The 25,633-nt window shown below is 48.5% G+C and overlaps 1 protein-coding gene across 7 annotated transcripts in view; it reads left to right on the top strand.

Annotated features, from left to right (window-relative positions):
* The window catches only part of RNLS (renalase, FAD dependent amine oxidase), an 81,732-nt gene extending 62,989 nt beyond the window's left edge, over positions 1 to 18,743 (top strand). For 3 of the 7 annotated variants that reach the window (XM_077183441.1, XM_077183439.1, XM_077183445.1), the window contains one exon: positions 1,154 to 2,190. In XM_077183441.1, coding sequence (XP_077039556.1) covers positions 1,154 to 1,531 — 378 coding nt within the window. In that variant the 3' untranslated portion in view covers positions 1,532 to 2,190. Of the gene's footprint in view, positions 1 to 1,153; positions 2,191 to 7,124; positions 7,172 to 8,974; positions 9,820 to 14,674 lie in introns of those variants that run through there. The other 4 variants (XM_077183446.1, XM_077183444.1, XM_077183442.1 and 1 more) reach the window with 3 other exon arrangements.
* The last annotated feature ends 6,890 nt before the right edge of the window (positions 18,744 to 25,633 follow it).

The raw sequence follows: 25,633 nt of genomic DNA, 5'->3' as shown, positions 1-25,633 counted from the left end.
AATATATATGAACAAGATGGAGGTTTCAGGGCAGAGGCTGATCCTTCTTCTTCACCTTCCTCTCCATGGGTTTGGGTGGTTTTGTGTAATTGGATAAAAAAGTCCACGTTGCAGGCCATGGGTGGTTGGTTATTGGGTTAAAAGTAAAAATAATTCAGGTATCATTTCTTAATTGGACAGTTTATCCTTAAAAGGCCTTGGAGAGAGAGAGATGGAGCTCCGTTTTTAGTTTGTCAAAGTGAAGTGCTGTAGAACTCAGGGTTTGTGAGACTGTAACTGAGATAAGAACTAATTCACCCTTTGCATGCAGAAATTGCTGCTGCTGTCCAAGCTAAGCCTCCCCTGGCCCAGCTTGAGGCCCTTTGCCCTTGTCCTGTCCCTGTTCCCTGGCAGCACAGCCCGGCCCCCCCTGGCTGTCCCCTCCTGGCAGGGAGTTGTGCAGAGCCACAAGGGCCCCCTGAGCCTCCTTTGCTCCAGGCTCAGACCCTGCCCAGCTCCATCCACTGCTTCATCTTTATAGCAAAGCTGGTCCTGCAGCCTCCACTTTTCCTGCTCCCTTTGTTATCCCTGCTGCTGGGGCTGAGGGATGCCCAGGATGGACAGCGAGGGTGGGCAGGCCCTGGCACAGGGTGCCCAGAGAAGCTGTGGCACCCTGGATCTCTGGAAATGTCCAAGGACAGGGCTTGGAGCAGCCTGGGATAGTGGAAGGTGTCCCTGCCCATGGCAGAGGTTGGAGTGAGACAGGCCCTTTATTTTGGTAAACCAGAAAAAGCAGGGCAAAGGTGTAGGAAGGAGACTGAAATGGTGAGAGCTCAAGGTGTGGTGGCATCTCCCTGGAGACCCTGGTTCTCAAATGGACATGACATTTGTTAGTTATTGCAGGCAGCACTGATGGTATCAGTGAAAACCACCAGTGGCAAAATAAGTGGCAAGCTGTGGGTGTCACAGTGTCACCTTTAGCATCACCAGGTGTCTGTGTGGGATGATTCATGCAGTCACAGTGGCTTGGTCACACGAGGTGTTAGATCAGATGGTTTCTCACACCATCACATGGAGTTCAACAAAAGACAAAAAGACAAAAGAAATGAAAAAATGAAAAAATGAACAAATGAAAAAAGACAAATTCTGTTGCTTCTTCTTCCTTTGCTTTTAGGGTTGCTGTTGGCTGTGGGTCAGGATTGTCTCATTTGAAATTATTTTCCCCTCATCATCTCAGCTCCTCTTCTTCATGCTGGTGCCACCTCCATCCCACATCAACATCCCTCTACACCTGCAGTGGGAGGTGCTGTGCCCAAAAACGAGGTCTTCTCTCCAAAACCAGCCCTTGACCACAGGCTTCTTATCCAAGCCCCTAAATTTGAACTTGTTGAGTGGAAGTCATGGTGAAGATCACAGAAACACAGATTTGGGGCAGTTCAGTCCTCCGGAATCAGGGACTGTTTTATTTCCCTCACATGTTGCAAGAGGAGCAGCTTGGGTTCATCCCAGGATGCTGAGGAAGGGTAAAACCAGGATTTCATGCAGTGCTTGATTCATTCCTATGTCTTTTTCCTAATGGGACTGACTGCAGCTTGAAGCAGCAGGACTTGACAGGCCTTTTGTCCCTGCCCTGAGGAGCCCATGGAACTCAGTAATTCCCTCTTCACCACACGGCCAGGAAACTGCTTCATAATCTTCTTTTCCAAAGCAATATAGGCCAAGCATCCTGATCCTTTCCTTTTCAGCCTGGATCATGGTGGAGATGCTGGACATGGCTGCAGGATCCTGTAATCCCCTGGGATGTCCAGGAGCATGCACCCTGTGCTCTGCAAGAATCAGACCCATGCCTGTGGCATTCACATTTTCTGGAAAAATCCCTTTGCCCAGGATTTTCCTCCTGGGAAGCTGAGAAGTCTCAGAAAAATAGGAAAACAAATTTTTGTCTCATTTGCTTCTCCTGTGTTGTGCTCATGTGGAATGTGTTTGGAGATTGTTTACCCACAGGTGATTGTTCCATTGCATTCTGCTGTGAGTTGTTTTGACTCTTTGGCCAATTGGGGCCAAGCTGTGTTGGGGACTCTGGAGAGAGTCACAAGTTTTCATTATTGTCTTTTTAACCTTCTATATCTTTTCTGTATTCTTTAGTATGGTTTAGTATAGTATTCTTTAATATAATATGTATCATAAAATGATAAATTAGCCTTCTGAGAACATGGAGTAAGATTCATCATTCCTTCCTGCCACAGAGCACCCCACAAATACATCACATACCCAAATCAGAATCCTCTGCTGCAGTACCTGCCCAGAGACCTGCCTTTGAAGGGCAGGACCTGAAGGAGAAAAAAAACAGGCTCTGGAATTTTGGAAATGAATTTGTGATGCCTGGTAATGGTTAAGAGCTCTGCATCATCAGTAGTTGAAGCCCACTTGTCCCTTCCCAGTGAAGAACTGAGATTGTTTTGCTGAGGCTCAATCAATGCCAGCCACCCAGTCTGAAACAAGGACTCACTGGAATAAAACCTGCCTCAAACTGGGGGAGGGGGGAAAAAAAAGAGTGTGGAGGTCTCGTTTTGAAGTCACCTGCTCAGAAACTCTTTGGGTTCAAAGGGTGCAAAACTTGAGCAGCATCACCCGACCTTCTCCGCTGATGTTTGAGCAAAGCAACCAAATGGGGTCTTTTCCCCTGGTGGCAAAACCACTGGAGATGATGGCTGCTGTGGAAAAGCAGAGTTATTGCCCAACACGGAAACGTTTCCTGATCTGTTTACTAATATTTGGTGCTCCTTTCTGGATGGTGTTCAAACCCAAATCCAACCGCCCGCGTCAGCAACTTCCTGCCCTCCTCCCCACCCTCGGCCCCTGCACCCGGGGGAGCAGCAGGGATGGGAAGAGCTGGTGAGAGGCCAGGAGGGAATTGGGCTGTTGTTTTCATCTGGCAGGAGCTGTCCCAGGGACGCTGGCGCCAGGAGGGGCTCAGGGACAGCCCAGAGGCGTTTGTGGCCTGCCATGGTCCCTGGCCATGGCAGGAGGGCAGGGACAGGCCCAGCCTGCCCAGCCCCTCGGGCAACCCAGGGCCGTGCCAGGCCGGTTCCTAATGGCAAATAAATGGGATCTCACAATTGTGTCTTTATGATGGGGATGTTTACAGCTGTCCCAGGCTGTGGGGGAGGGATGGGAGCTCCAGAAAGGTCAGCGCGGCTCGTGGGGCTGCTGTAACCCTGCAGCTACAGCAGGCCTGGGCTGCCTGCTGGGCCAGCCATCCCCACACAGCCTCAGCAGCATTCCACCTGCCTCCTGCTCTTTGCTGAGGGCAGGAGCTATGCTAAAAACAGGGCTTTTTGCCTTTTACTTTCTCTGCAGGTTCGTCTATGTTTGAGGTTTCAGTGTTTTCCTATCTGGCTATAAAGCAGTGGGATCTGGGGTTTGACTTCCCTGCTCTGCTTGGATCATAAAATTACAGATGAAGAGAATGGTTTGGGTTGAAGGGAACTTAGAGACCATCCAGTTCCTCCCCCTGCCATGGGCAGGGACACCTTCCACTATCCCAGGCTGCTCCAAGCCTCAGTGTCCAACCTGGCCTTGGGCACTGCCAGGGATCCAGGGGCAGGCACAGCTGCTCTGGGCACCCTGTGCCAGAGGCTGCCCACCCTGCCCGGGAACAATTCCTTCCCAATATCCCATCCATCCCTGCCCTCTGGAAGTGGGAAGCCATTCCCTGTGTCCTGTCCCTCCAGTCCATGATGCAGGGTCCCTCTCCAGCCTCCCTGTGTCCCTTCATGCCCTGGAAGGAGCTATGAGGTCTCCCCACACCCTTCTCACAGCCCCAGCTCTCCCCGCCTGGCTCCACAGGGGAGGTGCTTCAGTTCCCTCAGCAGCTTGGTGCCTTCTCTGGACCTGCTCCAACAGTTCCACATCCTTCTTGGAGCACCAGAACGGTGCACAGGAACTTCCCTGCCCATTCATGCTCCTCAAGGGAGCTGCTGGCTCTGAAAACCCACCCTGAGCACTGCTCAGGAGGGCAGGCACCCTTCTCAAAAGTCCACTTCAGCTCAAGTCCACACCACTGGGCAGATCCATCCTAATCCAACCTGCAAGATGAGCAAAGAGCAGCATTTTGCCAGGGACACTCATTGCTCCACAGGTATCAATTCTTCCAGGGCAGCTCCCAGTTTCAGTGGCTTCAGGTCTCTGTTTAATAACTTAAAGCTCACTGTGTTCATCTCATTTTCTTATTTATTTGTGGCAGAAATCAGCATTGAGTCCCCACAGAAATTGTTTACTTTGCTGTTGTCAATAGAAACTAAAGGTCAAACAATCAGAGCTGAGCCCGTGGTTCTAACTCAGTATCTGTTTATATTTTTTGCTGATGAGTATTAATAAAAATATTTGCTTGGCCAAGGAGGCGTCACAGCTAAAACAAAGGTGGCCATGTAGTTGAGAAGTGGCGAAAATAAACTAAGCCTCCACTCAGCTGAAAGCACAGGCTGAGGGAGAATTCACAATTGCAGTCACCTCCTAAATCCATTTACACTGATCAAGGTGGGTATTTTCTCCTACAGCTGCATCCCAGCCAGGCTGAGGCACCACAGTCCTCACAATGGTATCTGCTGATCCCTCCAGCTACTTGGGCAGCTCTTTACACCTTTAAAAACACATCTGTGCAGGGTCCATTGTAGCTTTTAAAGGAGAGAAGGGCAAAGGAATACACCTGGGGACTTGAGAGTAGCCATATCTGGCACAACAAACAATTTTCTCTGGCCTACACACTTTCCATTTGCAAGAGTTTTGGATATATGGCTTAAGCAAGGCTTGGGGGTTTTTCTCTTTTGTTCTTGTGTGTCAGATTCTAGTTTCCTTGGGGAAGAAATTGAGGGAGGGGAGGAAAAAATCATCTCTTGAGTCAAAAGAGGGTTGTACTTTTTAGATGCTTGAGCCCTCTCACTCCACCTGGTTCCATCTCTGCCAGCCATGCCCAGGCCCCCAAGCAGTCTGCACCAAAGCCTTTCCTTCCTTGTGGGAGTTGGATTAGAAAAGACAGGCTCTGGGATTTTGGAAATGAATTTGTGATGCCTGGGTAATGGTTAGGAGTTCTGTGTCATCCATAATTGAAGCCCACTTGTCCCTTCCCAGTGAAGAACTGAGATTATTTTGCTGAGTCCCAATCAATACCAGCCACCCAGTCTGAAACAAGGACTCACTGGAATGAAACCTGTCTCAAACTGGGGGAGGGGAAAAAAAAAAAAGAGCGTGGAGGTCTCATTTTGAAGTCACCTGCCCAGAAACTCTTTGGGTTCAAAGGGTGCAAAACTTGAGCAGCATCACCCGATCTGCTCCGTTACCGCGGGGCTGTGAGTAATTCCGAAACCCTCACCTCTGAGGTGGAGCCAAGTGACACAAAGTGAATCACCCACAAGCCCAGGACCCTTTTCTGCTGGCAAAAGAAGCTGAGAACACGTTGCAAGTGGCACAGGTTTCTCTGCTTATTCAGCATTTTGGCTGACTTGGCTTTTATCCTGCCAATACTGCTGTGTGGCTGGATCCTGAGGCAGCCTGTAAGTAGTTCTTTTACTCAGAAACCTGGTGGCACAGGTGTTCTGAAACAGAATGGTTTGGGGGAGTTGAATTTTTCCATCCCTCAGTCTCTGAACTCTGGGCTTCATCATCAGGTGCTCAGCTTGAATGAGGATGTAAAGCAGAAATCACTTGCTCATCAAATCCGTCCTCAGGAGGGAAGGTCTCTTTGATTTCCTGTGCAAGGAGAGCGTGACAATGTCTGCATTGTTGCAAATCCCCTGAGGCCAGTACCCAGCCTTGAACTCTGCCCAAAAACCCGGGGAGAGGTGTAGGAACAAGGAAAACATGAAAACAGAGAAATTTCACCTGGAGGCTCTTGCAGGTTCTTTTGCTGCTCAGGGGTTTTATGAAGTGGGTCACTTTGGAAGCCACCAGCACCCTGCTCATTCATTAACTCATTCATCACCCTTTTAAACTCACAGAAACTCCTTACATCCCCAAAACCAGGGGGCTCTGCAGGGGAAAGGTGTGTCCTGAGAGCAGCACCCTTCTCCTGCCCAACCTGAGGCTGTCTCCAGCTGAATTTGGTGCCATCTGCTACACTCCAATTTCTTACAGCAGGACCGTCATAGGCAACTTGGCTTAAATAGCTCCTCCTACAGAACCCATTCCAGTTCTTCCATCCGTCCCCAAGCTTTCCCAGCTCTGTTACCTCCCTTCTAGCTGGGGAGACTAAAACTGCTCCCAGGGTGTGGTGGATTTGTGCTGCAGCATTGTGGTGTTCTCCCTTCCTTTGCTGGTGATTCCTCACAGCATTTTGGCTTTTTTTGGGTGCTCCTGAGCAATGGGCTAGATCTTTCCAGAGACCATCTCTCTTTGATGGTTTGAAAGACAGGTGTCTGCTATGGAAGGCAGGAGCCTCCCTTGAAATGGAAAATGTAAACCCCCTCCCTCCAAATTATTATAATTTTGAAATTAAGGGGCTCTCAGGCAAAGATATGGGACTAACAGTTCTTTTACTAGGAAAATTAAAAATACAAATAAAATAGTACAAAAAGATAAACAGAGTCATACCATGCCCTGTCCCCCTGTGTGCCAGGGTGGTGGCACAGCCCCATCCCATGGGGGCTCAGCCCTCCTGCAGTGCCAGCTGTGGCTCTGCTGGAGCAGGGATCCTGCACAAGGGGGGAGTTTTCCTCTGCAGCTCCAGGGCTGCTGCAGATGGGCCTGGGCTCCCTCTGGCCATGCAGGGCAGCAGAAGCTGCTCCTCTGGCAATGCACTGGGCAAAGGCTGCTGGGCTGTCCCAAACCTCAGATTGGACCCAGGTAGGAATGCTTGGCTCCTCCCCTGGGCGGAGCATCTCCCCATGGGATGATGGAATTGGATCAGCCATGCAGGGACACTCACTGGCCATGGAGAGGAGATAATTAATAATTAATGGCCCAGGAACAGAAGATAATTAATAATTAATGGCCCAGGAACAGCAGAGATCTCCTGGAGGGAGGATTGGTTGTGGGAGAGATAAAGAAAACTGCCCAATGAACGGAAGAGAACTGCCCTCTGGCAGTGGGAAGCCATCCCCCTTGTCACTCCATCACTTCTAAAGGATCTCTCTCCATGTTTCTTGCAGCTCTTTCAGGTCACAGTTTGGTGACCCCAGAGCTTCTCCTCTCCAGGTGAGCAGCCCCAGCTGTGCCAGCCTTTCCTCCCAGCAGAGCTGCTCCATCCCTCTGCCCATCCTGGTGCCTGCCCTGGGCTCTCTGCAGCAGCTCCAGGTCCCTCCTGTGCTGGCCCCAGGGCTGGGGCAGCTCTGCAGGTGGGGTCTCACCTGAGCCCAGGGCACAGGGGCAGAATCCCCCCCTCCCCTGCTGCCCACGCTGGGGCTCAGCCCAGGGCACGGGGGGGTTCTGGCTCCCAGCTCTGCCCCCAGCACCCCCAGGGCCTTCCCCAGGGCTGCTCCAGCTGCTCATCCCCAGCCTGGATCCATCCCAGGGGTTGCCCTGACCCAGGGGCAGCACCAGCACTTGAGACCTCATGAAACATCCCCTGTTTTAACCCCAAGGTTTCCCCTGGCAGGTCAGTGTTACTCCAAAGGAAAAGACTCACTCAGAAATCAGTAATTTTACTTCCACTGGGCCATTATTCTGACATTCCACCGGCTGAGAGTTGCTCAGCAGGGCTGGGGGTGCTCTGCAGGCTGTGGTTGGGGCTGAGAGGAGCAGAACCTCCCCTCCTCCTCCTCCCTGTAAAAAACCCCTCATGAGACTGATAATCAAAATCGAGGTCATGATGCAGGTGTGTCTGAGAAACCCTCTCAAGTGATGGGGTGGGGAAAAGCAGCAGTCAGGGCTTGCTAGATCAGCAAGCTCTGCCCTTGCCTGCAAGGTGAGCAGGCCACAGAGAGGAATCAGGTCTGTAGCACAGCTTTGAGCAGAAAACTGCTCCACTTTTAGGCGAGAAAAATGACTCTGCAAAACTCAACCAACGAGCAATGGAAACTAAACTTCAGCTTTTTTTGGGTTCCCAGACTTCATAAAATGTATCTGGGCGGGTGGTGGTTTGTGAGAATGAAGAAATGCTTCCCATCAGCTTCTGCTTGTCATGGAGGGTTTTCAATATCAGTTATTGAAACACACCCTAAAGGGCAGGTGCAGCTTGCCCAGGAGCCTGGGGGGTTGGAGGAGATCTGCACCCAGGTGTTCCTCTGCCCCTGCAGAAGCTGATGCCATTTTGTAGCCTGGCACCATCAGCCAAGGGAGGATTTTTATAATTTATAGATGAGTCCTAGAGCTTGGACCACCAGTTTGCTCTGCAGCCTGTACCTGTTTCCTTCAGCTGGGTTTTCTTCAGCTCATGCTAAAGAGGACTCTGACTCTAAATCAATGGATTTGTGGCCATGGAATCTTCCTGACTGGATTTTTTTATCTTCCCTGTACTGTTTTTATCCTGTGCTCAGAGGCTTTCACAGGATGAGGACAGGCAGGTGGGACAGTGTCTACACTCATTCTCTATTATGTCATTTTTGATTAAAAGCAATTTGTTTTGGGTGTTTCCAGAGTAGAAACCAGACCTACCTTGACTTATAATGGGATAATACTCAACAATTCACCAACCCAGATAAGCAGTGTGATAAATAAAATATCATGATAAATAAAAAACCCCATGATAAATAAAATATCATTAAATTAAAAAATAATGAAATAAAAAATATAATGATAAATGAAATATAATGGTAAATAAAATATTATAAAAAGGAAATTAATGGATATTTTGAGAGATGGCAAAGGTTGGCAACCCTCAGATCACAGGATCAAGACAACCTCAGTGTGTGCCATAAATCTTCATCCCTGGCTGGAACTGGGCCTGATTTTGGAAAACAAGTGTCCTTCCCCAGGGGTACATCTGGATTTATTCTTCTATCAAACACTTTTAATTTAAAAAAAAAAAAACCAAAACTGAGCCTTTTTTTCTGTCTTACAGGATCTGTGAATGCCCCATACGGCCAATAAATGGAAATTCTTCCTGACCATAAACACCACCTGTAATTTTTGCTTCTTGCAGCTGTGACCAGATGCTGGCACTCTGTGTGCCCCTGGAGATCAGGAAATCAGGCACTCTCCTCTTCCCAGCCTCTCCAAGAACCTCAGCACCCTGACTCACCCTGAAGGGGAGGAAGGGAAAAAAAGGAATGGGAAGAACGCAAAGCAACTGCTCCGAGTATTTTCTTTCTCCTGGATCCAGTGAAAGGGAAAGAGAACTTTGAGAGTGAAGACAATAGAGATCTGATAGTGATGCTGAAATGTTATTTCTCCTTGGATTTTTCTGGAGTCAGTGGTTTTGGTTCAAGCCACTGTAGAGAGGAGCTCTGAAAGCCAAACAACTGAAGGTAGAAATAAAGGCCAAGGGTGAAGGTTTCTTTGGAAACCAAAGAAATCTCTCTAGGTTTCAGCTCTCAAAAAAATAAATCTCTCTAGATTTCAGCCCTCAAAACTTTGCCAGAGCTCAGAGCACAAGAGGCAGGTGGTTTTTTGCAAGGCTGTGCCCACAAATAGCCCAAACACACACACCTCCCTGAAAGTAAAGAAGAGTGAAAGATCATCTCGTCCTAAACCCCTGCTGTGAACAGGAACCCCTTCCAATAAACCATCCAGCCTGGCCTTGGGCACTGCCAGGGATCCAGGGGCAGCCACAGCTTCTCTGGGCACCCTGTGCCAGGGCCTCAGCACCCCCACAGGGAAGGATTTGTTTCTAATTTCAACTCTAAACCTCCTCTCTTTCAGTGTGAAGCTGTTCCCCCTTGTTCTATTGCTACACATTCTTGTAAATAGTTGTGTGGTCTCTGCTCCAGAGAGCCCAAACCATGAGCTGCTGATCCTTCAGGTGTGACTTGGGTTGGCACAAACCCCTGGTGCAGGCAGGCTACTCTGCCATCAGCTCCAAGAAAATTCCCAAGCATCACCACTCTGCTGCCAGGGAATTTAGGATCAAGGAGTCCAAATCTAGAAAGAAAATGAAGGTTGGAGCTCAGATCCTTTGCTGAGTTAGAGCTGATATCACCATAATTGTGGTTTTTGCATGCAGGGGGCTGCAAGGGAAGGAAGCAGTGAGAGACATGAAGGGGGACAGGCAGAGCTGGAGCACCACTGATGCCTTGGGAAGGCTGGATAGAGCTGAAGAATAAAGCAGGGATTTATTAAAAGGATCTCCTCCATGGATCCACCTTGGGCAGCACAAGAGCCCAGCCAGGGCTGCACCCAAGATGAACCAAAATGGTCCCAAAATGGACACCTGGTCACAGGGTCTGTCACTGGGATCAGTTCTGCTCCATTTGCATCTTGGAGTTCATTGCCCAATTCCAGCTTTAGGTTATGGGGTCTCATCTTGCTTGTTTTTCTCTCCTCAGCCCACGGTGTTTGTGCTCTTGGGCCTGAGATTTGTGTGGTGGTGTTCACAGGGGTCCCAGGATGAGGAAAGAGATGAGAATCTTGACTCCATGTTTCAGAAGGCTGATTTATTATTTTATGATAGATATGATATTAAAAGTAAATGATATACTAAAACTACACTAAAAGAATAGAAGAAAGGATTTCATTAGAAGGCTTGAAAGGAATAGATAACAAAAGCTCATGACTCTCAGAGAGTCTGAGCCAGCTGACTGTGATTGACCATTAATTAGAAACAACCAATCCAAGATCCACCTGTTGCATTCCACAGCAGCAGATAATTATTGTTTTTCTTTTCCTCTGAGGCTTCTCAGCTTCTCAGGAGAAAAAATCCTAGCAAAAGGATTTTTCAGAAAATATGTCCATGACAATTTGGATCATTTGTCCTTGGTCCCCAGCTGGAGCAGGAATTGTTTTGTCTCCCTGCTCTGTGCACAGAGCTCACCATCCCTTAATGTGAAGCCCAGACCCACACATTAAAGCAGCACAGAGTCTGAAATATATAAAAGCTAAAACCTGAGGCATCACCCCCAGGGTTTGTAGTGAGGGTGAGGGTCCTGCTGGGCACTCCCCATCAGCAGCACCATCCCCAGCAAAGCCCCCAGCTCTGTGCCAGCAGGCAAAACAGGCACTACCCCACCCCTCCCTATCCCATGGACCTGAATCATCCTTCCCTGAGCATTCCAAGGGGAGCTGCTGTGCTGCCAGCCCTTGGATCTGGGGAATCCAGGTGGCACAGCCAGATCCAGGGGAGTGGTGCCAGCTGCAGGCTGTGCCCAGGGCTGTCAGCACCACCTCCAGACGTGGAGAGCTCCAGGAAAGCTCCTGAGCCTCAGCCAAGCAGGATGGGCTCCAGGCTCCTCATCCATAACCCTCCAACGCTGGGAAAGGTAGCTCACCCTCCCTGAGCCAAAAATGGAAAGGATTAGCACATTTTTCATCTCCCAGAGGGAACAGGAGACTGTTTTACCTCTGGAAAACGGGTTGTAGTCACTGACTGCTTCCTAGGGGATCACGTTGCCCAGAAATCCTTGCAAGTGGTTTTTGGGAGGGATCCCCATCCGAGCACTCCATGAATAATTCCCCAAATGCAGAGAGCCAGCACAGCAATCCTACCCCCAGCACTTTCAGGAGGTGACATTTTGCCAGGAAATTCAGTGCTGGGGAAGCTGATAACTTGTCCTGGGCTCTCCACAGCTCCCAAAAGAGGAGCTGGCCCTGGAGAAGCAGCTGGCACAGGGCACCACAGCAGCAGCCCCTGATGCCAAGGGGGCTCTCCAGAGCTCATTCCCTTAATCCTCCTTCAGCCATGCCTTTGTGCCACCCTGGGATCACAGCTGAGGGTGAGGTTGGGAGCCTGGGCAAAGTTCAGTGACAAAATGACTTTTGCCATTCCAGCAGCACACCCAGGAATGGGACAGGCAGTGAATATTTAATATTTTTCCCTTTTCCAAAGCTTCCTCTCTGACCACAGCCTTTTTTTTTTTTTTTTTTTTTTGTGGTTTGGGTTTTTTTTTTTTAATATCAGCTGTTTCAAAGCCCAACACTGAAGAATTCCCTCCCAGTTTAAAAGCTACCCCTGAGTGCAGACAGAAAGCTGAAATTTGGCAGGAAAACTGGGATAAATTCCTTGAAACAGCTTCTTTTTGAAAGATTTGGGAGTTCAAAGTTCCACATCAAGGTCTCACAGCACATTTTGCACCTATTCTGTTTTAAGAGCCCCATAAACGACCTGCCCAGGGAGATTTCTCAGCACATTGCCTGTGCTTCACCCTTTGGGCAGAGAGAGCCAGGTTTGCCCAATTTCCCTGGAAAGCACTGTGGCCATGCACTAGAACCTGCAGCAAGGAGGTTTCCAGGGACATTTTAAGTATCATGTCCACAGCAACACCAACAGGAGTGGGTGCAAGCTCCTAAATCCCCATGAATGGGAAAATCCTCAAAAATGGAGCTCTAACCAACAGTTAAAGCAAAGGAGGGAAGGTCTGGGGTCTTTTCTGCCTTGGCTTGGGGTTGGTTTTATGCTGGGTTTTAGACTTGCCTGTAGGCCTTGAGTAATCAAAAATAGAACTGTAAATTCATCATCTGCTTTGTTCTGTGCAAGTAATTCTCTATTCACAGCTCACCCTCATCCTGCAGAGCAACTCACATGCTCTGGTTTGTTACGCCAGCATAGTCTAATTCCAGAGATCACAAAAATAATATTCCAAGTCTAATCCCAAAGAAAGGATTACCAGGGATCAAATCCATTATTTCACAATAAATCCCTTTTATGTCTTTTTTTTTTCCCATCAATGATCAAAGCAAGTGGATTTCAGCTCTAAAATGCTGCTGCTGCACAGCAGAAGAGATCCTTGCTCAAGGCACAAGGCTTAACATTTACTTGCTTTTTTTTTTTCCTCCTCCTTTTTTTTTTTTTTTTTTTTTTGCACAGTATCAAAGGAGATTTATTTTTTCCCCCTTGCCAAAAATAAAGTCTGGTCTAGATTCTCAGCTGCAGCTGAGAGCACTGGGAAAGAAAGTAGCTACAGCCCATTTTTGCATCTTCCTAATCTTGTAGGACAGTTTCTAATCTTCTCAAATTGTCAGCAGCCCATCAGAGCTGTTTCTTCCTTTGAGAGTCCAAGATGAAGAGAGAAGCTCTGGCTGTAGTGAGGGGAGATTTAGGGACCACCAAAGGGTTTTTTCCCCCTCTGAGCACAAGGGCAGGCTTAGCTCACCAGTTGCAGTGATTTTGGCGTTGCTGTTGGCCCAGTTTGCAGTGTGAAGCTCCAAAGTGACACAGGAGCCTTCAGCACCCCACTGCCCAGGGCTGGGACACTGCAGCACCCTCAGCCTCCTGTTTTCCATAGAGCACAGCCAGAGCCAGCAGCCCCAGCATTGCAGAGCTGCTTTCCTGGCTGCTGTGGGCACCTGCTCCCCCTGCACCACATCCCATGGAAGACAAAACCAATCCAAGCCTGTGTCAGCCTCCACCACGCGCCATGTGTGAACAGCACAAACTGGGCAAAGTTCTTGCAACCCTGGCTGCTGAGAATTTCAGACTTTCTGTGCTGACCGGCACTGACCCCCAAGAGAACACTGCATTTGACCTGAGGCCATGGAGAAGGCTTCCAAAATTGAATTATAGAATTCAATTCTATCTGAATGAGTGGTAGAACTCAATTCTTGCCATAATCTGGGATTGTGGAGTTTGAATAGAAGTGTGTGATACCACATGGTGGGAAACTTAAAGTCTAAAGTTTTACAATATAGTAATATATATAAACAAGATGGAGGTTTTAGGGCAGAGGCTGGTTGATCCTTATTCTTCACCTTCTTCTCCATGGGTTTGGGTGGTTTTGTGTAATTGGATAAAAAAGTCCACATTGCAGGCCATGGGTGGTTGGTTATTGGGTCAAAAGTAAAAATAATTCAGGTTTCATTTCTTAATTGGACAGTTTATCCTTAAAAGGCCTTGTAGAGAGAGATGGAGCTCCATTTTTAGTTTGTTAGAGTGAAGTGCTGTAGAACTCAGGGTTTGTGAGGCTGTAACTGAGATAAGAACTAATAAACATCTGAGTCCCAACAAGAAATACCATCTCACACATTTAATCCTGACCCTGGCAGAAAAAAGAAGCAAAGAATCTGCACCTCCTCAGGGCTGGGAAGTCATGGCTGCTCCACTAACTGGGCCATATTTTCAGTCCTAATCTCAGACTGTTGGAATTAGCTCTGCTAAAGCCAACAGGATGATGCAGGTCAGATCAATTTTGATGAAAAATTCAATTCTGGTTGTGCCATATGTGGCACTATAAAAAGGACTGAGCTGTACATATGGCTGGAGAAACAAACAGCACAAATGCCCCCACACTGTGATGCCCTTTAGTCTTTCAGCACTTTCTACAGGGGCCACGATGAGAGGAGGGAAAGTGCCATCACTTGTCCTTGTAAAAAATCACCAGCCTTCAAATGTCCCTCTCCACCACCCTCCAAAGGACCAGGAATCATCTCCTCATGGAGCCTGCTTGGAACACTGGGAGTATTTGAGGAGGTGGAGCTGGTCGGGCATGAAAATTTCCACCAAAATTTCGGTCGGGCACGAAAATTTCCACCAAAAATTATAGAAACATTAAGGTTGGAAAAGAGCTTTATGATTGTCCAGGTCAACCATCAACCCAGAACCAGCAGCATTACAAAAAACCAGATTTCCCCAGCATTTCCTAAAAAAAAAATTAAATCTGCCTTGTTTCCCTAGGGATGCATCAAGTCCAGGGCTGGGACTTGAGGACACAACCTAAGAAGAAGAATGCTGCCTGTGCTGGAGATTCATCCCTTTTCCCAGGAATGTGGGCAAATTTCTGCCCATCTCTGGGGGGCAGAAATGAAGCAAAGCCTGCTGATTAATGCATCAGTCCTGCAAAGTCCAGCAGAATGGAAAACTTCCCACTCCACCCTTTGTAGTCACAGGATCCAGACCTCTCAAGACAAAAAAGCAAAATGGGAGGAGGAGGAGGAAGGTCTCAATAAAGAGGAGATGGGGTGAAGGTTGTGCCATCATCCCTTGGAGCAGTGATTCCAAAGTGGGATGCACGAGATGATCCAAAGTGCAGCAGGAGGAAATACCTGGATGGCAGTAGCATGTGATGTAATTTATAAACACACACACAGCTGAGGTGCATGCTTAAAAATGGTTTTTGCACAGAGGGGAGCATAAGAAAAAGAAGTTTGGAGACCACTGACCTGGAGGAATAGCCAGTCCCAGCTGGAATTTCAGCCCAAAACTCAGCTGGGGGAGGTTTTGGTGCCTGTCATAGGCTGCTTCCAGGGAGAAACAGCGCATCCCAAAATTCCCTTCCAGCCTCTCATGGAATAACCACCAGCGCTGCAACACGCTGCAAAAGCCTCTGAGAAGTTGCCATCAACTCATGACAAAAAAACAACGATAAAAAAAGCCCTCAGTGGATTGACCAGTGTTCAAAAATACATCCAAAGGATGCTCTTGCACGTCAGCCTGCTCTGGCACGCTCCTTCTGCACAGGCTTCCAGATGGTCCATCTTTTTAGCCCTTCCTTTTTTTTAAGAGGACAGCCTGAGGCACAGCAGGACCATCTCACTGCTTTATTTGAGAGCAGGGAAAAATGAAAGTTCTCCCAGCAAAAAAGAGAAATTATTTTTTTCTAAAAATAATTACAAGACAAATAATTCTCAGATTTCCTTTTATTCTTGTTATTCTTCCCCACGCAAGGCCACGGTTTTCAGAGAGGCCGGCTCAGCAGAGATTTCAAGGAGCCTCTTGGTGGTTGATAGTCCCTGTATTGCAGTCACTGATTCACAGATTAATTTATTTTTCGAGTCTAAGTCATGCACTCCACACTGGACAACTTCAAGTGCAGCCAAAGAAAGCCTATACACTATAGATCTATTTATTAGACAGCTTTCAAGGTTTTCCAAAAGGAACATGTAAAAATGATTTCACACCCTCTTTCAGTTAAAAAGAAAAAAAAAAAGAAATTAATTTCTCAGGGTCTGCTGTGGAACCAATCGAGTTCAGGAGGCAAACCTTAATTCTTGATAATTATGTACTATTTAAGTGGGATACTATAGCAGGTGGAGGAAAAGCCAGCCTTGCATCCCCAGGAGCTTCAGGGCTGTGAATTGGACAAGTTGCTTTTCCTGCCACCATGTCCTGAAAAACAGGAGGGGAAAATCATCAAGAACAGGAATCCAAGTGCTTCTTACCATTTCACTCTTTCCTCTTTCCAAGGCCTGCTTGGTGGGAAATCAGCAGAGGGGAGAAAGGACCCCCTACCCCCAGTGATGCCACCAGGTCCTGGCTGTCACCTTGGTGCGACTCTCTCATGTGCTATGGCTCCCTCCAAACATGTGCAGCTTCAGCACACACCCAACAAATCCTACACCCCCTACATTAAAGAACCTGTTGGTTTGGGAGCCCAGATTGAGGCCTGACCCTCCCTTGTGCCTCCTGGCCCTCCGCTGGGAGCTCATCCTTGGGAGATGCCAAGGGGACCAACCCAAGTCAACCAGAAAAACAAAGCCACTCAGCCTCCAAAAAAACCCCTGGATGGGAGTCAAACAACACAAGTTTTGAGGATTATTTTAGACTAAATTCTTCCTCAGGACATGATCTCTGAGGGTGAAAGCTCGGCCCCACCGAGGCCAAGAGCAAAACTCCTGCAGACCTCAGCAGGACCTGGCTCCCACCCAAAGCAAACTTTTCAAGTCTCAGTCAAGCTCCTCAGCTGCAGACGTTCATTTCTATTATTTCTGCAGCCTTTTTGTCTCACCAGAAGGATCCTTCTGCAGTGGCCATCCAAAAGCCGTTGACAAGACAGAAGAAATTTAATTTGCAGCTGAAAAAGAAGCCTATAAATTTCTTTTTTGTTTTCCCCAATTAAAATCAGTGTGTCTGTGGTGGTGTCAGTCTGGCTGGTGCAGGAGTCTGACAGCCCTCAAACCCTTTGGGGACTGGGATTGTGCCCTGTTCTATTCCTGCACAGCCCCTACAGGACCCTGAGCCTTCCAGGGACCACGGTAAAAGCAATTATTATAAACACAAGCATTTTGATTTCAGCCCTGTTGCCTCTCCCTGTGCCAGCATTGTTTGTCATTCCCAGCAGAGCCAGGGCATTTTCTCCTCCCAGGGAAGAGCACTGTGACAATGATGCTGGGAGTGCTCGCTGCTTTGACTTTTGGGGCCACGGTAACGAGTAAAACATGGAGCCTCCACTTTACAACAAGTTCTGCCACTCCTGATGGTTTGTTTTAAAGCTCCTTTAAAGGAAACCAGAAGTTGCAGCAGTCTCCATTCTTGCTGTCAGAAGGAAACATCCACGTGGCCACTGGGGATGGCTCAAAAACACGGCTCTGAGCGTGCCAAGGAGCTGGAAAACAAAGATCAGCCCATGCTGGATGAGTTTTGTCCTTGGAGATCATCACCCTGGGGCTGGCAGGGATGAGGACCCATCTCATGCCAGCTCTGTGGCCTGTGACCTCATGGGCAGAGGTGACCACAGACAGACACCTCCTTCAACCAAGAAATCAATGCCAACCACCACAGCCAACCTCTCTTCCCTCTGCTCCCAGGGTTAAAATGCCAACAAGTTTTGTCACAAGAGGAATTCCCCACCCTAAACGCCACAGGTTCAGACCCCAACCTTTTATCAGAAGCCCAAAGTTTTCCACATGTGCTGGCACTTGTGGAACGGTTCTTAGCAGCCAGAAACACAACAGGCTTTGGGAGGAAAGAAAATAAAGCAGGTTTTGCTTCCACCTTCATCTCCTCTCTGCAGTCTCTGACAGTTTTTGTGCAATGGGAGCAGGGCCGCGCCCTCCTCGTTCCTATGGATGCCAGGTTGGTGACTTGCCACCTTCTTGGAGCCCACAAACCTCGGGCTTGCTCCAAGGAAGGAAGTCAGGCTCCATCAGAGGCAACTGCAGTGAACTTGCTCAAACATGCACCTTTCCAGGGCTCTCTGCTCCCACAGCCCAGAGGACATTGCAACACCATCCTGAGAGCCTGGTGTGCCAAAGCAGAGCTGGTGTCCAGGTTAGATCCAGGCCCCTGCAGGAAAATGGGAATTTTAGACCCTGGGAAAGGCAGGGCTGCAAGAACAGGTGGAATTTCCTAAGATTGTCCCACAGGACACTGGGGAATCTTGAGCTTTCATGTCGTTTTCTTCACTCACATTTTTCAAGGAAAGGCTGGGAGAGCTGGGATTGTTCAGCCTGGAGAAGAGAAGCTTTGGAGTGACCAAACTGTGGCCTTGCAGTGCCTGAAGGAGCTACAGGAAACATGGAGAGAGACTCTGTAGAAGGGATGGAGGGACAGGACACAGGGAATGGCTTCCCAGTGCCAGAGGGCAGGGCTGGATGGGATATTGGGAATGAGGAATTGTTCCCTGGCAGGGTGGGCAGGCCCTGGTACAGGGTGCCCAGAGCAGCTGGGGCTGCCCCTGCATCCCTGGCAGTGCCCAAGGCCAGGCTGGAGCAGCCTGGGACAGTGGAAGGTGTCCCTGCCATGGCAGGGGTGGGAATGGATGGGGTTTAAGGTCCCTTCCAACCCAAACCATCCTGGGATTCTTTGATTGTAAAAACTACAGGAACCACATCCAGTTGTTGCCAAGCCCTTTGGGTCCTCCAAGAGAAATGTGAGCAGGAGACAGCAGGGCAAGCTTGAAGACAGAGCTCCCATAGACATAAATAAGTTTCTGCAGGATGGCCTGGATGCACAAGCTTAATTCTTGTTTTGGAGTGGTTCTCACAGCAGTTTGGCTCATTAAATAAAATCTTTGCATTCAAACACACATCAGGGAAGGTGCCTTTTGCTGGATGTGTTGGTTATCTTGGCTTTCCCAGCTCTAGAATCACAGAATATCCTGAGCTGGAGGGGATTCACAGGGATCATTGATCCCACTCCTGATCCCAACAATCCCACCCTGGGCATCCCTGGAGCAGTGTCCAAGCTCTCCTGGAGCTCTGGCAGCCTCGGGGCTGTGCTCATTCCCTGGGGATCCTGGGCAGTGCCCAGCACTCTCTGGGGAAGAACCTTGCCCTGAAATCCACCCCAAACCTCCCCTGGCAGAGCTCCAGCCATTTCCTGGGTCCTGTCCCTGATTGCTGAGAACTGAGGAACCTCTGGGAATAATCTACTGCAAGCTGCTTTGCCAGAGAGAGAATTTCACAGGCAAGTGACTTCCCCAGCAGCCTCGAAGAACCAGCTGAGAGAGTCATGCAGGATTTCTCCTTCCTCCCTCTCTCCTCACCTCAGATCAACCCCGTGCAAGGAGTCTTCAGCTCTGCAGTCATCTGTGAGTCACTCGTGGCACCTACACACGTGTAGCCACCTGAAGCAAGCTCCAGCAGAGGCAGGCTCTGTGCTGCAGGGAGGACACCGTGTTCCCTGGGCTGGGAACATCTCCCTGCCTTGGCAGCTGCTGCTCCTCCTGCCACGGACACCAGAGAGCTCTGAGGAATGAACCAGCCTCAAACTGCCACCAACAAAAGGAAAAGCAGTTAGGGGGGAAGGTAAAAATTAGCAAGTGTATCAAATAAATAGAAATCAAGGAGTCATTGAGGCTGGAAAATCCCTGCCAGCCCATGGAGTGCCAGCTGTGCCCAGTGCCCACCTTGTGCCCAGCCCAGAGCACTGAGTGCCACCTGCAGCCCTTGCTGGGACACCTGCAGGGCTGGGCACTGCAAAGCTCCCTGGGCAGCCCCTGCCAAGGCCTGAGCACCCTTTGCATGCAGAAATTGCTGCTGCTGTCCAAGCTGAGCCTCCCCTGGCCCAGCTTGAGGCCCTTGGCCCTTGTCCTGTCCCTGTTCCCTGGCAGCACAGCCCGACCCCCCCTGGCTGTCCCCTCCTGGCAGGGAGTTGTGCAGAGCCACAAGGGCCCCCTGAGCCTCCTTTGCTCCAGGCTCAGCCCCTGCCCAGCTCCCTCAGATGCTCCTCATCACACCTGTGCTCCAATCCCTCCAGCTTCAGCAGGGCTGGGTGGGATATTGGGAATGAGGAATTGTTCCCTGGCAGGGTGGGCAGGCCCTGGCACAGGGTGCCCAGAGCAGCTGGGGCTGCCCCTGCATCCCTGGCAGTGCCCAAGGCCAGGCTGGATTTTGGGGCTGGGAGCAGCCTGGGACAGTGGAAGGTGTCCCTGCCATGGCAGGGGTGGAACTGGATGATCTTTAAGGTCCCTTCCATCCCAAACCATTCTGGGATTCCATGGTTCCATGTTAGCTCAGCTCAGAGGGATGTGTGTGCTCTACCAAACCCCAGATGCCCTGACAGGACCACAAACGAGCTTGAGAAACTACAACAAAGGGTAAATGGAAGGTAACATCAGCCAGAGTTGGGATTTCTCTGGAAGGAACAGATGTTTACTCACCAAAAAACCAAACCAACCAATCAACCAACCAAACAAAACCCCCCAAAAACACAACAACAACAGCAACAACAACAACAAAACCCAAAAAAGGTTATTTATGGGACACTCCTGAGGAGGATAAGAGCAGTTCACAAACCTCCAGAGAAGGCAGCAGACCAACCCATCTGCAAAAACAGTGCCCTGGAGACCTGTGAGGACTGAGAATGGCCCCAGGCTAGCAAACTCTCATACCACAACAACCCACTGAATTCTAGTAAGAAGTCCCTCCCTTCTGGAAATAATCTATGCTTTTCCTTAACAAATTTATGATTTCAGATATTTTGAGGATTTTTTTCTCAGCAAAAAGTTTATATGTATTAAAACTGAAGCTTTTCACAGAAGCCTACAGAAACAAGCCTGATGCTCGGAAGCCTTCTGGGATGACACTTAAATTCCCCCTATTATTCAGCCCCTGGATCTAAACCCAGATTTTCCACCTTCAGTTTAATACTTGATCTGGGATATCTTCTCTCTGGGATCTCTTCTTCCCAGACTCAGATCCCCTCTCTTGAAGCCTGTGGTTGCATTTAAATTATTTGGCTTGGCAAGGTGAAATGACCCGGTGGTAGAGACATTTCCCTTTGCAGGATTTTCACATTGTGAGGCCTCTGATCACCACAGGGAAAGTTCCCAAAACCTTTTGGCTCGTGATCCTACTTCCAGTTTCACTTCCAAGCTTGTGGCCCCACTTCACAATCCCTTAGGCTCTGCTGTCATCTGCAGAGTGCTGTCAATCCCACCAGGCTCTGGACCTTCTCCTTGGGAAACCACTTCCACCGAATTGTTTTGTCACTGCTCACCTGGAAGGCTTGGAGCACACTTTTCCTTGACCTACTGATGCCTCAGGTTTTAGCTTTTATATTCAGACTCTGTGCTGCTTTAGTGTGCAGTTCTGAGCTTCACATTAAGGGATGGTGAGCTCTGTGCACAGAGCAGGGAGACAAAACAATTCCTGCTCCAGCTGGGCACCAAGGACAAATGATCCAAATCTCAGCCCAAGAGCACAAACAACGTGGGCTGGAGAGAGAAAAACAAGGATGGGACTTCATAACCTAAAGCTGTAACTGGACAATGAACTCCAATATGCAAATGGAGCAGAACTGATCACAGTGACAGACCCTGTTCCTGGTTGTCCATTTTGTGACCATTTTGGTTCACCTGGGGTGCAGCCCTGGCTGGGCTCTTGTGCTGCCCAAGGTGGATCCATGGAGGAGATCCTTTTAATAAATCCCTGCTTCATTCTTTAGCTCTGTCCAGCCTCTGTTCTAGCTCAGCCTCCTCAAGGCATCACTAGTACCAATAATGAATTTCTTTTCAGGCAGCCCAGGTTATAAGTGGTGTTTCTGATCCCAGCCCTGCACCTTTGTGGTTTTTCGCGCTGTGGCATTTGCCCATCGTGCGTCACACGCGGCAATGCTGCACCCTGAGCATCTCAGCAAAGGTTTCACGAGCTCTCATTTCCACATTCTTCTGGCCAGGGCACAAATTCTGGTTTGTGGTTTCAGATGAGCTCTCCAGCATGTGACATGAGCCGGCAACACCCACACTGCTCTCCACGCAAAGTCCTGGTGCTGAACCATGGAAATCCCAGGATGGTTTGGCTTGGGAGGGAACTTAAACTCATCCAGTGCCACCCCTGCCATGGGCAGGGACACCTTCCACTGTCCCAGGCTGCTCCAAGCCCCAGTGTCCAGCCTGGCCTTGGGCACTGCCAGGGATGCAGGGGCAGCCCCAGCTACTCTGGGCACCCTGTGCCAGGGCCTGCCCACCCTCCACATCTGGGACAAATTACTGCAAATTTAGTCCAGCTGTGAAACACAGAAGGCAGTGCAGTCCATGTAACTCTCTCAGCAGTGCACACACTTCAACACCCTGCTAGATCACAATCTTACCCTGTATCTTTGTGGCCATCTCTTCTTTTGAGATTGCAACCAAGCAGAAAGAAAGAATTGCATGCTCTAAGTAATGCGTGTTTAATCTGGAAATCATTTTGCTCTTATGGCATGCAAGAAGTGTAACTATCCCAAAAATGAGCTGGGTCCACAGTGGAGCATCTGCTCTGCTCCCTGGGACAGGGAGGATTCAGTAGAAGGCCACAGTGTCACCTTGGAGCAGCTGGTGACAGCATCCTTCTCTCTCCATGTGCTGCCCAAGGCAAGAGCAGGTCTCCATGGGAAGATTCTCCCCAAGCTCAGCCTGGAGCTGAAGTTGTCCTGCCTGGTGGCTCTCTGGAGCTCCCACAGCACGCTCATCCTGCCTGGACAACAGCCATCCCTTCCTTCCCTAAATCCACAGGCAAACAACACCTTCCCCTACAACTCCTTCATCCAACCTGGCCAGGCAGCAGCAAATGTCAGCCTGGATGCCCCAGGATGGGCCTGGGCAACCTCCCCATCATCAGAGTCTGCTCCTGGCACAGAACCAGAGCAGCTGTGGCATTTTCCTCTACCCAGGCAGAAAGGGGGGACAAAGATCTCCTTGGTCTCTGCATGACCTGGGCCCTGTGCCCACCTTTCCTCCGTGGACTGCTCGAGCTCTCCAGGTCTGGGTCTGTCCTCTGGGTTCCACCACCAAGAGGTGGAAGTGGAGCCCCCTGACCCTGCAGGATGCACATTAAAAAATGCCTCCAAATTAGGGTCTCCCAAATGAGGGAGGCTTGTCTCAGCCTGCTCAAATGAAACTCCCCACATCCTGATGTCTGCACAGGCAAAGCTGGGGGGTTCTTTCACAGACTGCCAGGCACAGCCTGTACTTGCACCCTCCAAACCCTCACATGAATGATGGGCAAGGTTATTCCCTGAGAAAAACATTGAACTCATATTTTTTCTTTCATTTTTTTTCCTTTTTTGGGGGTTTTTCCTCCATAAGTGATCTTGAAAGGAGCCCTTGCCTGCCACAGGTACTTCCCCATGGTGTTTAGACAAACGAAACAAGTGAGTGCAAGAAACAAACCTGCATCAGAAACAAACCCTGTCATTGCTTCATATTTTTGGATCAAAAGGCTTTGTTTCCATTTCCCCCTCCAAAAAAAAAAAAGAAATAACCACCAGAAAGTTCCTGTGCCACACAGACCTGTTTTTCAGAGCCTGTTGGAGGAAGAGAGTGGGTCTGTTTTACTCAGCCTAGGAATTAACAGCACACTGTTACTACAGGTTTGCACACAGGGCTGAGGCTGCAAAATTCACCTTTTCTGCAAAAAAAAAAAAAAAAAAAAAAAAAGAAATATATATATATATAAGTAGAAGCTTAAGCTGAACATTGAGGTTGCAAAAGTTTCAGTTATGCAAGCACACATTTCCTGGGTGTGAACATCTGACAGGCAGTAAATGAGGTAGAGAAGGAAGTTAATAAATGAGCGCAACCAGCGCAGTTGGAAAGTAAGTGGATTTGAAACTTTCTAAATAAAATCAGTCATTCAAAGCTCCATGCTTGCAGCCAGCCCATGAGGCATCTCCACTCCACAGCTGTGCACAAATCCTTGCAGGCACCTCTGCAAGGCATGGCAAAGGGGGAAAAGGGCATTCACAGATTCCTTGGATTTTATGGAGGAGAAATTGGTGCTGCAGGGAGGATTTCTCTGAGTCCCTTTCAAAACACTGTAGCTGTTACCTGGAAATTTAAACCCCCAAACATTTACTCTTCCCTTGTAACAAAACTCTGGGCTGCTCCCTCATCCCCATTCCCACAGAGCCCCACACTGGACTGGCTCCAGTTTGCAGGTGCCTCTGTGGCACTGGGGGCACTAAAATGTTCCCAGGATCCAGATGTGGATCCCCATGATGAGCAGGGAGAATTATTTGAGCAACCTGACCTAGGGGTGACATCGCTGCCATTTAGACCTTAAATGTTCTTTAAGGTCTGAACTAGTCTGGGATCCCATGGCTCTGTGATTCCCCTCTGGGACCCCAGACCCCCTCCAGCATCACCCTCCTCCCACCACCTCCCCATCCCTTTTTGTCCTGTCAGCACTTCCCATGTGGGTCCCATGTCTGTCACAGGAGCCACATTCCATCCTTGGCACCTTTCCCTGGGTGCACATCACCCCAGCCTGTCTGCAAGAAATGGTGTCTCTTTTTGGGAGCATCTCAGTGGAATTCAGACCTGCAAGCTTCCTGGAGAGCAAGTCCAGTCTGCACCCTCACTGCCAAAACCAAACCAGAGGGATTTAGAGTTTAGATTTTACCCCCTTTAGATTGTAGCAAAAACTTTTGCTGGCTGCAAAAATTCCGCAGCCAGCCCATGATTTACTGTAAATTTTCTGAATATTTTGTGATTTTTTTTGTGTGTGCCTGTAGCTCTCCATGATTTCTCATCCCCTATCACCACCGTCTTTGAAAGGCAAACCCTTACTTTGCCCCAAATTCCCTCTGAGAGAAAATATTTCTCTCAGTGTGTTGCTTCAACACTGAAGCTCTGAGTGCTTCAATTTGGTCCCTGTTATCAAATCCAGTAAAAAAACATCTCCATGGCCAAATCCAAGCGAGAAAAAGTGACAACAAACCAACAGGAACTCCCCATCCAAAAACAACCACATGTCCATCATCAGTGGTTTGGTTGCTCCTGGGGACTCCCAGTTCAGCAGGGTCGTGCTCTGCCACTCCATGAGCTGGGTTTGATTTCACAAAGGGAGAACAGAGTCAAGCAGGAATTTTAATCTCTCAGTGGAATATGAACCACAAATTGAAGTACTGACTTGATTTGTTATTACCTGGGACTGGAAAAGAGGGATTTTTCCCTTGGCTGGGTTTCCAAGCAGAGGGGGATCTCCATCCTCAGGACTCACCTGCTGGAGATGCCAGGTTAGCATTAGGGGAGCCTCCCTGCTCAATCTTTTTTTCTTTTGAGTGAAAAAAACCATTTTTGATTGATGTGTTTGTTGATTGTTGTGCATAGTGAAGTTTATAAGGTACTATTATTAATATTATTATCATAATTAAAGTACATAAATTTATTTTGTGAAGTTTTTTAGTTAAGGTGTGAAATTTTATTGCTTAAATAAGTTGTTTAATCATGATCTGTTGTCTGCTTTAATTTGATTAGTTACATTTTTTTGTTGCTTTTGAAGTCGTTTGTGGATGGATTCTGAACAGTTATATTATATAAAAATATATAATATAATATAATATACATTTTATATAATATACATTTTATATAATATACATTTTATATAGCATATAAGTATATTATATATTCTATAATTATATAGAATATAATAATATAAATATATTATTATATTATTATATTATTATATTATTATATTAAAATAATAATATAAA

This window comes from Agelaius phoeniceus, chromosome 9, assembly GCF_051311805.1.
Source record: "Agelaius phoeniceus isolate bAgePho1 chromosome 9, bAgePho1.hap1, whole genome shotgun sequence".
NCBI lineage: Eukaryota > Metazoa > Chordata > Aves > Passeriformes > Icteridae > Agelaius > Agelaius phoeniceus.
The sequence above is the reverse complement of the archived record's forward strand: the minus strand, read 5'-3'. Positions and strand labels throughout refer to the sequence as shown.